Below are 14,887 nucleotides of genomic sequence, written 5' to 3' on the forward strand. Positions count from 1 at the left end.
TAGTTTATAAATACAGCATGATTCATTTCCACATCTCCAAGTTTAATAGAATGACGTAAAACTAACATAGTTTTTTTGCCTTTAATTTAAAAATATGATGTGGGAGAAGTCAATGGATGGATATACACACACACACTCACACTTGGCCCAGTGGGAAACACATACGTAGCATACACAGTAATTCCCATTAAACCCAAATTTTCAGTTAACCGCATTGTCCATTGTTGAATCGTCTTGGATAAACTATAGTGTGGCAAGGTGAGGGGTCTAACTCATGAGGAATAATACAACTACATTTTTTTCTGGGGTAATCTCTCCCTGTTTTGTTGGAGGGGGAAATATTTCAGCCGGTTGAGAACACAGACCAAGTGGGGCTGTCCTTACAGCGTCATGTTTGCGATCATTATTGAGCCAAGAATGTCCTCAAGCCTTTGCTCTTTTCCTGGCAGATCATGTATGCCCCGCGGTCTCGGGACAGGTTCACTGCCCCGTCCTTTATCCAGAGGGACCGGTTCAGCCGCTTTCAGCCCACCTACCCCTACGTGCAGCACGAGATTGACCTTCCCCCCACCATCTCCCTGTCTGACGGGGAGGAGCCGCCTCCTTACCAGGGGCCCTGCACCTTGCAGCTCAGGGACCCCGAACAGCAGATGGAACTCAACCGAGAATCTGTGAGGGCCCCGCCCAACCGGACCATATTCGACAGCGATTTGATAGACATCTCTGTGTACAACGGGGGCCCATGCCCGCCCAGCAGCAATTCGGGCATAAGTGCCAGCACCTGCAGCAGTAACGGGAGGATGGAAGGGCCACCCCCCACCTACAGCGAGGTGATGGGCCACTACCCAGGAGCCTCTTTCTTCCATCACCAGCACAGCAACACCCACAGAGGGGGCAGACTGCCACTTCAGCACGACAGCGCGGGGAGCACGGTGGTGCCCATCCAGGGCAAGGACAGGAAGCCTGGGAATCTCGTCTGATCCTCCAGCATGCGCTTGAGTGGAGAAGAAGAAACCGAGGACGGAGGAGGACTGCTCAGCTCCTCCGCTCCCGGGCACAGTGCTGTTCAGTTTTACGTGCGACAACTAAGTAAAACCAAATATGCAAATGTGGTCTTTGTTTCTGATTCCTTTCAGGGGAGTTGCATGCAAACCAGACTGAAACAATACAAACTTCCATCCGGTCTGACCGTCAACAGTGTTTATTCGGGGGCAGGCGTTGGGAGGGGGGTGGTTTTGGCAAAGGGTGGGCATGGGAACAGAGAAAGGGGTGCTTTGACTATATCATGAAATAAAACACAGAGGTATTTGATTTATTTAATTATGAAAGGAGACTGCAGAGAAAGAGGCCAGAATGGCCTTAAATTTATAATTAACTAAATAAAGAAGGAAGCATTATTATATATTATCATGGGGAAGAATTGGCCAGTTTGCTTTTTCTCCCAAGGTGTGGAACTTTTATTTTGTTTTAAAAATATGATTCAAAATTCCTGTTTTTGTGTGCCAAGGTATAAAGTGGGGAAGCTCGATGAATGCAAGGAGTTGATTTGTGTTGTTATGATGATGTGTTTTTAAAAGTTGCACTATCTTAATGTTGAAAATATAGATGAGGGAACTGTTTTATGTGATGTCCTGTATGTTGTCTTTTCACCTGTGGATTATTAGTAGGCCTAAGGAATGTCCTGGAGTGCTTCCCGTAATCGTGCCAGAAAAGATGTTTGGGGACGTAGCCTAACATGCCGACTTGTGTACATCAAGAAGGCCGTTACCGCTGTGAGAGTCTGTAGCAGAGAGCAGGGCGTCTGAAGCACGGGGGCCTTTGGGTGTAAGATAGGAACGCGAAGGTCCGGCACTTGGGACTTGCTGAGTTACTCTGCTAGCCTAGGCCACCTGTTCTGTTAAGCGTGGCCGACACATGCATGGACCACCCAGTATCGCAGTGCCCTCGCCCTCCAGCAGTGCAGTTCTTCAGTAACTTAGGTTGTTTTTTTTTTCACTGTAGCATGAAGTAGACTCATACATAATTTTATGCAATAAATTGTTTAAAATGCAAGGTGGTTATTTTGAATACTGTTGAGATTTGTGACTTCTCAGTGTATTCCCGTTGTCAGCCTCCTTTTCTAGACAGTTCAGTTCAGTCCTGGACAGCTGGTCAGTGCCCGAGGGGCTCTCAGCGGTTGCTCCGCATGGAGCCTGCCGGCCTCGGCGTGTGAGCGATGCTGGTAGTGACTTCTTCATCGGAAACTCCTGGAATGGACAGAGGACACCACATTGCTGAGCATGATAACAAGCCATTGCCCTTCACCAAATGGGCGCAGCATTCTCGGGGGAATGCTGTGCTCACAGCCCACGCTCCCGCGGGAGTCCGTGCAGCCTTTGCAGTGTGGCCAGAACTGGACGGTCAGTTCCACAGCAGGGCAGGGCAGGCGGGCGACTCCAAAAGCACAGGATTAAAAGCACAACATGCAGTTAAAATGCAACTAGAAACTAATTTTAAATATTGTTAGTTTTAGTTTTAATATTCCTGATATTTACAAAAGGTGTTCTTATGTAAAAGAAACAGCTTTCTTATGGGGAAGAAAGCATCTGGCTTTTATAATAGCACCAGCCAACAAGTTCAACCAATGCCACACCGCCGCCTGCTCTGCGTGGGCCAGTCCCCTTGGCCTCTGCATGTAACAAAATGGATTGGAAGGATGACCCAGTGACTGATCGCTGCAGTGTTGATGCTGAATAACACACGCGCTTGAGTCTGTCTGTGGGTCTCAGATGATCTGTCAGTGAGGTGACTTGGTGCTGTCAGCCGAGAGCTGGAGAGACTGTTCTGAGCTACAAGTCCTGTCCCCTGCCTTCTGCTCCTTTCTGCTGCTGGTTTTTGTTTTGCTTTGAGGATTGGACTCTTCATTAAATTGATTCATTTCACCCAGTCACAGCCACAGAACTAGCCAAACTCTTAGAAAGAGAGAATAAACAGACTCTGTTGGGACGTGTGCGTGCTAAGAGCCGCAGTGGGAATTCCAAGACTGGGCAGAGCCCCGGGGGGCCCCTACCCGGTCAGCTCACTGCCTGGATCCCCCGCCTGTGTGGGAGGGCAGCTGGCACTCTTTGTGGCATGGAGCCTTGTCTCACCCTGTCAGGTGAAGGTGAGCAAGCACTTGTGCCTGTCAGGACTCCTGGTGGAGGTGCCGGGTAAATTATTGGTCAGGTGTCCCCTCAGATGAAAGATGACAAGGTCAGCTAATGATATCATTCCAAACCTCGCCTGCAATTTGGGTAAAGCAGGTGAACCCACCCTGTAACTCTAGCTCAACATGGTTTTGCAGTCCTTCACTTTCCTACCTGCTACAAGAGTGAGCTGTAGTCAGAAACTTGTCGATTCTTAGTTATCTTGCAAGTATGTGAATGTTTTTATCGGTGTCCACAGTATTGGCAAAACAAATATTGAATTCACATAAATGTCATCGTCCTTTCAAAAGCGAGGTTCCTCCCATTCAGCCACTCTAGAGAATTGTCCTTTACGTTAAATAGCTATTTAATGACAGAGACATTTGAAACCATGAACGTGAATGGTCTTGAGGCTGGGCCTCCATAATGAATTAGTTTAAAAGCCAAGGTCATAAACTTAATTAATAGTCACTTGCCCTTTGGCACAGGGAAAAGGTGATTTAGATCAGTAGCTCTTTTGAGGGTGGTGGCTGACCTGTCGCTGCTCGCTGGCCTGGCGTGGAAAGAGGAGTGAGGAAGGTGCAGCCTGCACAGTGGGGCCTAAGGTGGAGAAGCCTGTGTGCTTACGGAGCCCAAGCGGGGATTGAGACCGTCAGGGATGGGTTGGTTACCTCGGTAGAGAGTTGAAACAAAGGCTTGCAAGTTCAGAAGAGCAGCTGGTGGGAAGGGGGCTGAGCATCCTGCTCTGGCTTGCCCACCCCAGGGGCTGCCTGGAGCATGACGCCCAGCATGTGCTGAGTCCCATTGACAGGAGCACGGCCCTCAGGCAGGTATCTGTGTTTTCAGAAAGTCGTGTTCTTCAGACACAAGCAGTCCCGAATCCCAAAGAGATTGTGCTACACAAATTATGCATTTAAAACGTTAAACTATTCTTGGTGTTTCTAACCAAAATTCCGTGTTAAAGAAGCTCGGCAAGCATATCCTCTGGCCTCCCCCATCACCTATACACGCGGGCACACAACCCGCAAGAAATTCCAAGATTGCGGGGAAGAATATTTAAAACGTACAAAGATTGGTCATGAGGGTGCACAGGGCTCCTGGGCGAGGAAAGAGGGGCCTTCCAACACCCGCAGGGGAACGTGGTACACAGATGAGTGCTTCTGGAGCTTCTTATATCTCCATTGGATCTTCTCCGCCTTTATCTTCTTCACTTTTACCTTCGGCAACTACTTTCAGACAGCTTCTGTTATCTAGAAGAATCCATGCACATCCCTGCCTTCCTCCCACAACCGGTAGCTGCTTCCTGACAGGGGTGATCCTGCATCTTGCATCTAATGGCTCTTGTCTCCAGGAAGTCCTTTGTAGGAAGAGTCCTGGGGCGATGGCCTTTAGATACCGGTCCATAGCAAAGGAGATGCCCGTCCAGCCCCTGCCCCTCAAGAGAAAGTCCGTCCATCCTTGGCCACTCAGGCTGCTGCATGCCCCGAACCGCCTCCTGGCTGGTCTGCCGCACGGGTGCTTGCTTCTCGAGGTCTGCTACTTAGCACGGCGACATTCACTGCATGTTCGTTGCTATGCATTTCGTTTTTCTTAAAACTTCGAAAGCTCCGCAGTGTATGATGGAAAGAAACTGGGAAAGATACTTAGTTTTTGTTAACTTTCTGATTGTGTCTAAGTGACTAAAAGCAAAACTATGCCAGTGTTTGGCACTGTGTCTTCATACGGTGACATAGTCCCCCGAGTCCGCCTTGCTTGCTGCCAGCATCCCCAACCTCAGTGAAGAGCAGGGACGCAGGCTTCCGCTCTGCTTACCTTCACCTCCATTACCCTCAAATTTAGATAAAGTAGCGGGACTGGGCGTCAGCTGGCAGGTCCCCCTCCTCGCTGTGAGGAGCACTGTATCTAACCGTGGCGCACCCAAGTCACAGATCAAGGAACTTTACTTTCACTCCAGGCCACAGCTTTGCGGCTCACCTCACTTTTACGGATTTAAAGGGGACCGAGGCCACGCTGCCAGCTGCCAGAGATCAGAGTGGTGGATGGAGAAGGGGTAGCATGCTCCTGCCTGGGGATCCCCTACATTTCCGCTTAGGCCACGTGACTACCCAAAGTGCTGCATCTTTTGCATAGTTCAAGTTTATCGTTTCTGCCAGGGTGAGACAGCCGTTTGCTGCTGCTGCTGCTGCTGCTGCTTTCGGGGTTGGCTGCATTTGGAAGCTGTCGTGTGTGAGTGGATGCCTTGCTATGAAAGCAAAGCACCGTCTTCCTTTGCTCCTTTTCCTTCCGCCCCCTCGGTGTGTGCTTGTTTAAGTGGACCGTGGTGGGGCTTAGCGCGAGACAGAGGCTGTCGGCACATGATACATGCATAGTACACGGATCCATGTCCTGCGGAGAACTCTGCATGTCCGTAGATTTCAAGCAGCTGCCTTGTCTCATGTTCTGGGTTTAGCAGACGTAGGACCCGAGCCCCCGCCGCTGCCGCACTCCGCGCTCCCACCTTTGTTGTGCCTCACTGACAATGGTGCTTCTTCAGTTGTTTGTCTTTTCTTACGTTTTTATTTGTAAGGTGCTGTATATAACTTGAATATATTATGCACATATCCTACCCAATGGGTAGAACATACATTGTTAATACTGTAATATAATGTATAGATACCAATTTTAACAGAAATGGCATAGAATTTGTGAATGCCTATGTGCTTTGTCCTCTTTTGTAAGGAAATTTGCAAATGGATGCATACAGATAAAAGTCTATGTAGTTTATTTTCCTATTAAATACCAATATTATAACACAAGGGAAAGAAGTCTGAACAAGCAAGCCAGTTTATGACCAGCGTATGTATAGCAAATGAGAGTTGCATCTTTGCTGTGAAAACACTTTAAAAAAAATAAGTTTAAAAAAATTCCATAGCTTTTTGGTTGCCACTAGATGCTTCTTCTTTTCAGCTCTTAACGCTCAGTTGGACCAGTGTTAGAAAAGAAAAATAGTTGACTTTTCAACTTGTTTTATGAAGACATCAGTGTCGTGTAGAATAATGATGTCAGACCCCAGAGAAAGTGCACATTTTGCTAAAATTGCAAAAATTACATCCAGAGTCCGTGGGCCTGCAGCGGAGGGCCTTGCTCGGTACGGGGGCATTTGGGACCATCTGGGTCCCGAGTCTCTCTCTGCCTTTCTCCTTCACAAACTGAAGCTGTGGAGCCAGTGAAATACCGGAAGGGTTTGTAGGAAAGCATACCTCAGGGAAAATGAAGCCACTTGCGACCCCATTCTTCAAAAAAATGTCATTATGGGTTATATTAGCAGAGAATTAGCTATCAGCCCCCCGAGTTGGGAATCTTATATCCATTCCTTTTGGTGTCTCATGGTGATCTTGATCCAAAAAAATAAACTGGGTTTTGCCACCGGTTAGGGATTACATTTGCAGTTGCGTGATGTCACATCTCTCTTCCAGCTCGGTTTTTAGTGTCTGACTGTGCTCTCTGCATTTATCTTCAAATATCCTAAAGTTACAAAAAAAAAAAAAAAAAAAAGCCTATCACAGTGATGGCGAACCTATGACACGCGTGTCAGAGGTGACACGCGAACTCATTATTTTGGTTGACCTTTCTTTGTTAAATGGCATTTAAATATATAAAATAAATATCAAAAATATGTCTTTGTTTTACTATGGTTGAAAATATAAAAAAATTTCTATATGTGACACGGCACCAGAGTTAAGTTAGGGTTTTTCAAAATGCTGGCACGCCGTGCTCAAAAGGTTCGCCATCACTGGCCTATAACAACGTGCTCACTAAACCACTGTTGAACATGGGTGTGAGCATCCTTTTCAGTGTATTCTGTCACTAGAGGATCTTAATTCTAATAAATTCCATGGTTTTTATTTGCTCTGTGGTGTATGTTCTGATCTTGCAAATCACAATAGGATCATATCCTTACCCGCCAGAAAACATATTACCGATTATCCTTAAACTGAAAACGCCTCTACAATGCAGCTCTTAATGCTGAATAAACTAAAAGTCAGCCCTTCTTTTATTATCTGTTTTGAAAGATCCATGAAAAGATCGGTATCTCGTGTGTTCTCGCTCCTGTCCAACCCCACTGTCTGGCCCACTGTCTGCTGCAGGGTTCCCCAGGCGTCAGCATTAAAAACAGGGGCTCACTGCTGTCAGGAACCACATTCCCCCCCATCCACCCCAGGTTCAATCTCTGGGGAGAACTGTTGAGGGTGGGTGTCATCACAGAATGTTCTGGACTCAGAGGTACTAACATTTGTTACCACACCATTGCTTTCTCTCTACAGAACTAATTAAAGCTTAAACTTTATTGTTAATGATACTGGTTCACTTTAATGTGCTTATTGGTATGTTGTTATTTTTCATTTCATGGCTTTCAAAAATCACGTTTCTAATTGTATATTTGTCTAGTGTGAAGCTGTTTTAAAACATGTAATACTATTCACAGCATTTAGTTCATTTAATTATTATAAAGCAGCCTACTAAAAAAAGTATAACTGTATTTGAACTTTTCAAGTTGATCATATGAGTTATGATAATAAGAAGTCATTAAAGTCTTTTCTAACAGCCATTTGTGCTTACTTTTCAAAATAATTCCCAGTTATGCACTAAAAAAGATCTCCAACTGTTGTGTATCTGCCTCTTTTTAACTGAGCACTGGTGATGTAGTTCTTAGGCCTAAGGTCTGTCATTGCAATACTTTTAAAGAAAGATGTTGCTCTAAGTGCTGTTAAAGCTATGAAATCAGCTTTTTCTGCTTGTTCGTAATGCTATGGTCAAACCACAGCACAAAATTATTAAAAATAATCAGTGATTTATGTGTCTCCTAGTTTGTTTTTTAATCTTTCAAAAACAAAACACGTGTGAATGTGTGTGTCGGGCGGGCGGGGGGCAGAGGACTACATATGGTTTAAAACCCATCTCCAACATGTCTATGGTCCCTGGCTAACCTTTCCATTCAGCATTATTCATTCAGACTTTTTAAAAAAATCACTATAATCTTCTATAAACAACTCTGGCCGATCACACCATATGATGCTTTTCTCCATTCTGCGTTCTCCACAGAGCATCAGGATTGTCCTCAGGTCTCACCACAAGAGGACCACGGAACTGCGTCACCTGAGCTGAGATGCCTGGGGAGGAATGTGCAGTTGTCGTCAAGTCTCTGGGTGGCTGTCGCAGAGCAACTGGGGTCCACTCACGCAAAGGTGAACAAGAGTTCTAACAATAAGACCGGCCCGACAGCGGGACAGCTGGCGCAGAGGTTCAGGGCCCCGGGGTTTTCAGCCCCTGGTAGTGTAGCACAAGAACCCGATTCTCTTCACTGAGAAGTTAGAAGAGCTTTATCTCTGAGCTCTAAATAAGTGTATGGAGTCACAGATGACATGATTGTCGATGTAAAAAAAAAAAACCTCACACAATCTACCAAACTACTAAATAAGTGAGATTAGTATGGTTGCAGGAAATACAACTTCTTTTTGCATTTCTCTATGTTAGTAATGAAAATTAAATCTTAAAGACACCATTTAAATAAGTATACAGCCAAAACTGGTTTGGCTCAGTGGATAGAGCGTCGGCTTGCAGACTGAAGGGTCCCAGGTTCGATTCCGGTCAAGGGCATGTACCTGGGCTGTGGGCACATCCCCAGTAGGAGATGTGAGGGAGGCAGCTGATGGATGTTTCTTTCTCATCAATGTTTCTAACTATCTTTCTCCCTTCCTCTCTGTGCTCTAAAAATTCAATAAAATATATATATTTTTTAAAAAAATAAATAAGTATACAATTAAAGCTAAAAATTCTAGTTGTAACTCCTATCTTAGATTCTGAATTATTTTGTTATTTTAGAAAGGGAATTAGAAAGCTACAAGGAGGAAAATAACTATAAGAGGCGGATTTCTTTTCCTTAAAACAGCAAATAGTCACTGATAAACCACACTATGCTCTGCAATCAGTTCTGTAGTCTTATTCAGCAGATTATTTGAGAATACTAAAGAATTTTCCCCAAACTTGCTATCCCTGAGTGAAGATAAGACTCATGGAAACTTCCTGTTCTTCACCCTGTGCCGCTGCCTGAGCGAGGGCTCCGTTTGTCATGCCCGACTCTGGCCTGGGACTCACAGGTGACTTAGCACCTGTCCCACTTCTGGGAGATTTCTTATTTAGGTAAATGGCAACACAGGCTTGAAGGTCCCAGACCTGAACAGGTCAAATATTACCTTTGCCTCAAGTTAACGTCCCTGAAGGGTGGGTGTCTTAAAGGTCACCTGTACAGCAGGAACGCCAGTGGGAAGTCCGGAGGAGGAAGTGTGCTTGCCATGCAGGGCCCTCAACAAGGAAGGGAGCCGCCATTGCTTTGCTGTGACTTTCACATTCTAGGTTTAATTTTAAAAACATTTTGCCCAGTTACTACAGGCCTGTAAATGGCACTTTGTCCTGGAATGCTCGCTACACTATCCATAGCAGCTTCAAATGCCAGTAAAAGAAACGACACCAATTTTAATGCTCTAGCAATTAGTACCATGTAGGGTGGGAGTGCCCAACGTCAAGGTGACTAAATCATCAGGCCTGAAACTTCTTCCCGTAGGTTTTAAGTAAAACCCATCTGTTTATTTTCCCCATCATTCTAGACATACACAGACTTTTTGGTCAATGAACCACATTGTGGGGGGCTGAGGGGAAGTATTAGTATTTCTTATAGCCTTAGTAATAAAATGTGAAATTCCAAGGGGAGAGTAAATAGTTTCAAATGTTTATTTGAGCACTGTTACTGAGCCTTCTCTTCACCTCCCCAGCTTAGACCTGAAGTAGACCCCGCGTGAACCTCAGGCTCCAAGTGCTGGCATCTTGCACTTCAGGGCTCCTTGGCCTTTTCACATCTGGAACCCATGCCATGCTCTTCACTTCTCTTTGTTACTATTAGCACCATCACTCTCTTCTGGAACATGAGCAACAAGCAGTCGGTCTTCTGCCTTCCCCTCAATCTCCTACACTTCTTTCACCACCCGCTGGTCTCCTGCTGCAAGGGTGACAGCTAAGCAAGCTAAAGGAGAGGGACTGGCAAGATGCTGCAACTCGCCCAGGCTTCTGCATTCAGACGGAGGGGCTGCCCACGACAGGCTCATATATGGTGCTCACCACCCTCGCTGTGGATCTGTGAAATGTGCATGCATGCTACCCACACGTGAGTGACAGAGGGGCACAAGGCAAATTCAGCCCAGCAAGTTTTAGCTTATCCGATCCATTAGACACTTGTCCCTGCAGAGCCCACATAACAATAACAGTTTCTCTACCACTTCATGGTATCGCAGAGCTGCCAGGGTTTAAAGGTTGGTCATTTTCATGGGGTTCAGAGAGGCCAACCTCTATCCTTTGGTGAAAACAAAAATTCTTAATCAGGGACGTAGTACTGAACTTCTCAGTGCTAACGTTTTCCACCAACGCCAGCGTCTGGTCGCTTCTGATGTTCGAGTGCTTGGCCTCAGGTAAATGGAAAATTCCAGTCTGAGCTGGCTCCAAGTGTGCCGCAGATGCAGCCTCAGACATCACGCTCATTGTCGTGACCTGCCACCCAGGGCCACAGGACAAAGCAGGCTCGCTTTTACCAAGGGGGCAATCGGGTACTTCCTGAGGTCAAATCCTCTGTGGATAGCTGAAATATTAAACATGCACCGATGTGTAAGACTAGATGTAATTAGCAAAGTTTAGATTACTTGCTCTCCAGTGTAGATTTAGGTGTTTGAAAATAGCTACCAGCTGCTTTGCCAAGGACAGCCAGACAGTAACAAGATGCCGGCCCTGAACTGGCCTGTGGCAAACCTTCCCTTCCAGCCTGCGGAGAGGACGGAGGGAGGAGATGCTTCCTTCCTGTGATCACACTGAGGTGACAGAACAGCCACTCTCCTCCTCCTGTCATTCTAAAGGAAAATGACCAAGAGCCTAAAGAAGATAGGAGGCACCAGCAGGAAAGAGGGTAAATATGAACAAATTGGCTTTAGCTCCAAAAACACAAAAGAATTTCAAGTTCCAAAGCACAGACTTGCTTTATTTTAGTACCCAGATGAGAGGAAAAATATTAACTGGAAGCTGATTTCCAAATTTCAGATCCAGGTCTCCTGCGCCTCCTTCAAGTAAAAATAATGGCCTCAGTTTCCTACAGTGACCCACTAATGGCAAAATTCTATATAAAACCTCCGTAAGCTTGGGGTTTGACTCAAAACTCCTATTAATCAAAAATGCTCCCAAAATAATGCAGTTGCTAAATGGTCTAGATTTCTCAACAGGTCGATTAGGTTTTGTGAACTCAAGTGTTTGATATTTTCAGCTTTTTTTGGGAAACTAAGACTTGTCCTTTATTTCTGAGAGGAATGCAAATTACCACCCACCATCTCCTGCATCTTCTTCAACAGGGAATAAAAAGTGCATGCTGGTGGAGCACCATGGCAACCCAGCCCTGTAATTATATCTCCAGACAGAGCTGAAGGGCAGGCAGAGCGGCATTTGAAGACTTCACAGACCTCACTTTTGGCTCTGAACATAAGAGAACCACAGTAGCCACTATTCTTAGAAAAGTAAAGCAACAGCGACAATTAAGTCACCATATTAAGTGTCCAAAGAAAATACTGACTCAAATTCACCAAAACATAGTTAAAATATGGGTTAATCATTGCAGAATCTCAAATCTAGTACTTAGAGGTACATACAAGGTAATAACTGATATCTGTGTGTAGAGAAAATGCTGTTTTTTTTTAAAATTCCAGTTTTAAGGAGTCTAATTGGTATAAGAAAAGATAAAGAACCGACATTATTTCATGTCATGCTTAAACTTTATGTAATTATCATAACAAAAGGCTAACTTTCACCTGGACTTAACTAAAAAGTCAGGGAACTGCAGGTTCACTGTCCCACTCTTAACAAGGAATGGGGTGCGTGGATCTATCCACTAGAGGCAGAGAGAAAGAACTGGCGTGCCACCAGTCAGGCATGCTCATGTGCAAACTTGCCTTCTTCTGTCTCACTTCAAATAGAGTTTTTAACATTTAAATTGATCAAAAAGGAAAGAAAAAAGGTTCTATGCAATCCTCACTTTCACACAGAATGAAGATACATTTTGAGCCCTAGCCCATTGGCCTGTGGACTGAAGGGTCCTGGGTTGAATTCCAGTCAAGGGCACATGCGTGGGTTGCAGGCTCAATCCCCATTAGGGGGCATGCAGGAATCAGCTGATCAATGACTCTCTCATCACTGATGTTACTCTCTCCCTCTCTGAAATCAGGAAGAATATATTTTATAAAAAAAACATATATTTTGATTTTGGCAGCATGTGGAACATCTCTTGATCATCCTAGGACTTCTGCTCTTATGGACCAGGTTGTCCCAGAGAAAACACAATGTGAAAGTGTCTTCTATTTCATCTTACTCTCCGCAAGCACTTTTCTCTGTAAAGAGAAACTACATAGGCTGAGGTGACGTGGGCAGCCTGTGTGCCTCCCCACGATGAGTGTCCTACTCAAGTGTCCAGAATAAAGACGCTTAATGTTCTGCTCTGCCCTGAAGGATTCTGAAATCAAGATGCATTCTTCATACTAAGATTGTTTTTTATAAAAATAGGCAGATAACTGTCACAAGATAACCATGATCTGTCATTATTGTTGGTGACTGCCAATGATGCATAGGGAAGAATACAGCTTGATTTTCAAAGCCTAACCCTGAAGAAGCAAGACAATCAAAAACTTGTTTCGTCTAGTTATCATAAGCCAATTTGACACAGAAGCCACAAAGGGAGAATCTCACAGAGGGAAAAATATATCCAATTGGCCTGACATAGCACTTCTCAAATATAACCTACAAGCTCAATGTGCAGGAGAAAGATCTTCCAGGCATCAGAAGGCCAGGGCAAAACGCATGGCTGAGGATGAACACTGGGAAGGAGTAGGTGTCCTAGACCAGTGGTCACCAACCTTTCAGACCTCATGGACCATCAGTGGTTGTGGACCACCGGTTGGTTGGCAACCGCTGCTCCAAATGTTTCCTTAAACCAGCGGTTGCCAACCTTTTGGACCCCACGGAGCAGCAGTGGTCCGCAGACCACTGGTTGGCGACTGCTGTCCCAGACCATTCAAATCTCTAAGGAAAGAATGAAGTCTTGAGTTTGTTCAGGTGCATGATGTAGAATTTTTTCAGATCCCATTTAATACTAACTTGGTACTACATAACATACAGATGGAACAATAGAAACTGAGCCAAGTTAATACTGCAAAATGAATAATTAAAAGTACCTACCTCTGGTTCTATAGCTTTCCAGTTCAGACGGTTAAATTCAAAGGTGGCAGTGAGACCCACACTTTTCTACATGAATCCTCCTATGATACTTGGGCACGTAGGCCAATATAATCCAATGCATTGTCGACCGTGACACAGATAAAGTCAAGTAGTAAGCTTTTAATACTGAAAAATACTTCCAACCAACTTTGGTAACAGTTAATCTACTTTATTTTAGGACTTGTGGAGACACAATTTTGAAAATCTTAATTAAATGAAGGTCCCCATTTTAAAAAAACACATGAACTGTAGTCAACAGAAGATATATGTCTACATTACCATTTAAACAAGTATTTTTCAGAAAGAATCCTTTAATAATTCAGAAATGTGTATCTCACATATACATTTTGTAAAAATGGTATCATTTCAAACATGCTATGAAAGGTGCACACATATTCTGTCTTATTGCCAAAATCCCCTCCCGTCCATTTCATTAGCATCACCATATTCTACAGTGGCCTGTGTACACTGTCCTAAAGATGGCCCGATCCTGTGGAAAGAACACAGGAAAAGCTACATGGGTTTAATATACAACTTGCTTCTTTTCTTCAAACACTTCTGCCCAAACTGTGAAGATCTTTTAAATTCCTGGAATTATCTTCTCAGATCACTGAAATAAGTCAGCCAATAGCTCATTTCATCCTGGAGCACACAGGACTGTACTAGTAGTAATATTTTTCATTTGTAAATAAATGGAGATTTTGTAAAAAATAAGTTGAAGACTACATTTGAAGGCATAATTTTATTATTTTCACTACTGGGAGGAAGGTAATCTCAGTATATGCATTCCTTTTCTCCCTTCTTGAGGTTAAAAACAGCACTTGTACACAAAAGATTTCAGTAAGAGACATTTTTTTGGTACTTTTAAAAGTTCGGCTTTGCTATTATCCTTGAATAAACTACATCTCTTACCTAATCTTTTTCATTACAGTTGTTAATTTGCTGAGCAAACCCTTTTCATCCACTTTATATAGTTAAATCTCAGTCATAGCCTCTTGACCTGTCAACACATCCTACTTATACACATGCAGACTAGATGGGGAGCTGCTCTGCCTTGGAGCTCCCAGAATTTATGGGCCAATTAATCCAAAGAGTAAGGTTTATTATAAATGAAATGGGGTTTATGATATATATTGCAAACTATATATATTTACTTTCTATATAGCTTAACTATTTAACTTCATACAGCATATTACAGGTGTCCCCGTTTAAGCTACTTGTAGTTTACCTAAGGTTAGCAATATGCTAGCAACAGCATTTGATATGATACAAATATGTCCGATGCTAAATGTCAAAAGAACTTCTCCCATCTTTACAGATTTTTGGGGGGTGTTTTAAAATATATTTATTGCTTACATGGTTTGCTACAGAACAGCTTTTCTTCTCAC

The 14,887-nt window shown here is 44.2% G+C and overlaps 2 protein-coding genes across 11 annotated transcripts in view; both read left to right on the plus strand.

The window, feature by feature from the left end:
* LDLRAD4 (low density lipoprotein receptor class A domain containing 4) overlaps positions 1-7,999 on the plus strand; it is a 337,872-nt gene extending 329,873 nt beyond the window's left edge. For all 10 annotated transcript variants that reach the window (XM_059706718.1, XM_059706722.1, XM_059706713.1 and 7 more), the window contains one exon: positions 450-7,999. In XM_059706718.1, the coding sequence (XP_059562701.1) occupies positions 450-980 (531 nt within the window). In that variant the 3' untranslated portion in view covers positions 981-7,999. The remainder of the gene's footprint in view (positions 1-449) is intronic.
* RNMT (RNA guanine-7 methyltransferase) overlaps positions 1-14,887 on the plus strand; it is a 219,620-nt gene that overhangs the window by 152,927 nt on the left and 51,806 nt on the right. The window lies entirely within an intron of this gene.

The sequence above is a fragment of the Myotis daubentonii genome, chromosome 8, assembly GCF_963259705.1.
Source record: "Myotis daubentonii chromosome 8, mMyoDau2.1, whole genome shotgun sequence".
NCBI classification, from domain to species: Eukaryota; Metazoa; Chordata; class Mammalia; order Chiroptera; family Vespertilionidae; genus Myotis; species Myotis daubentonii.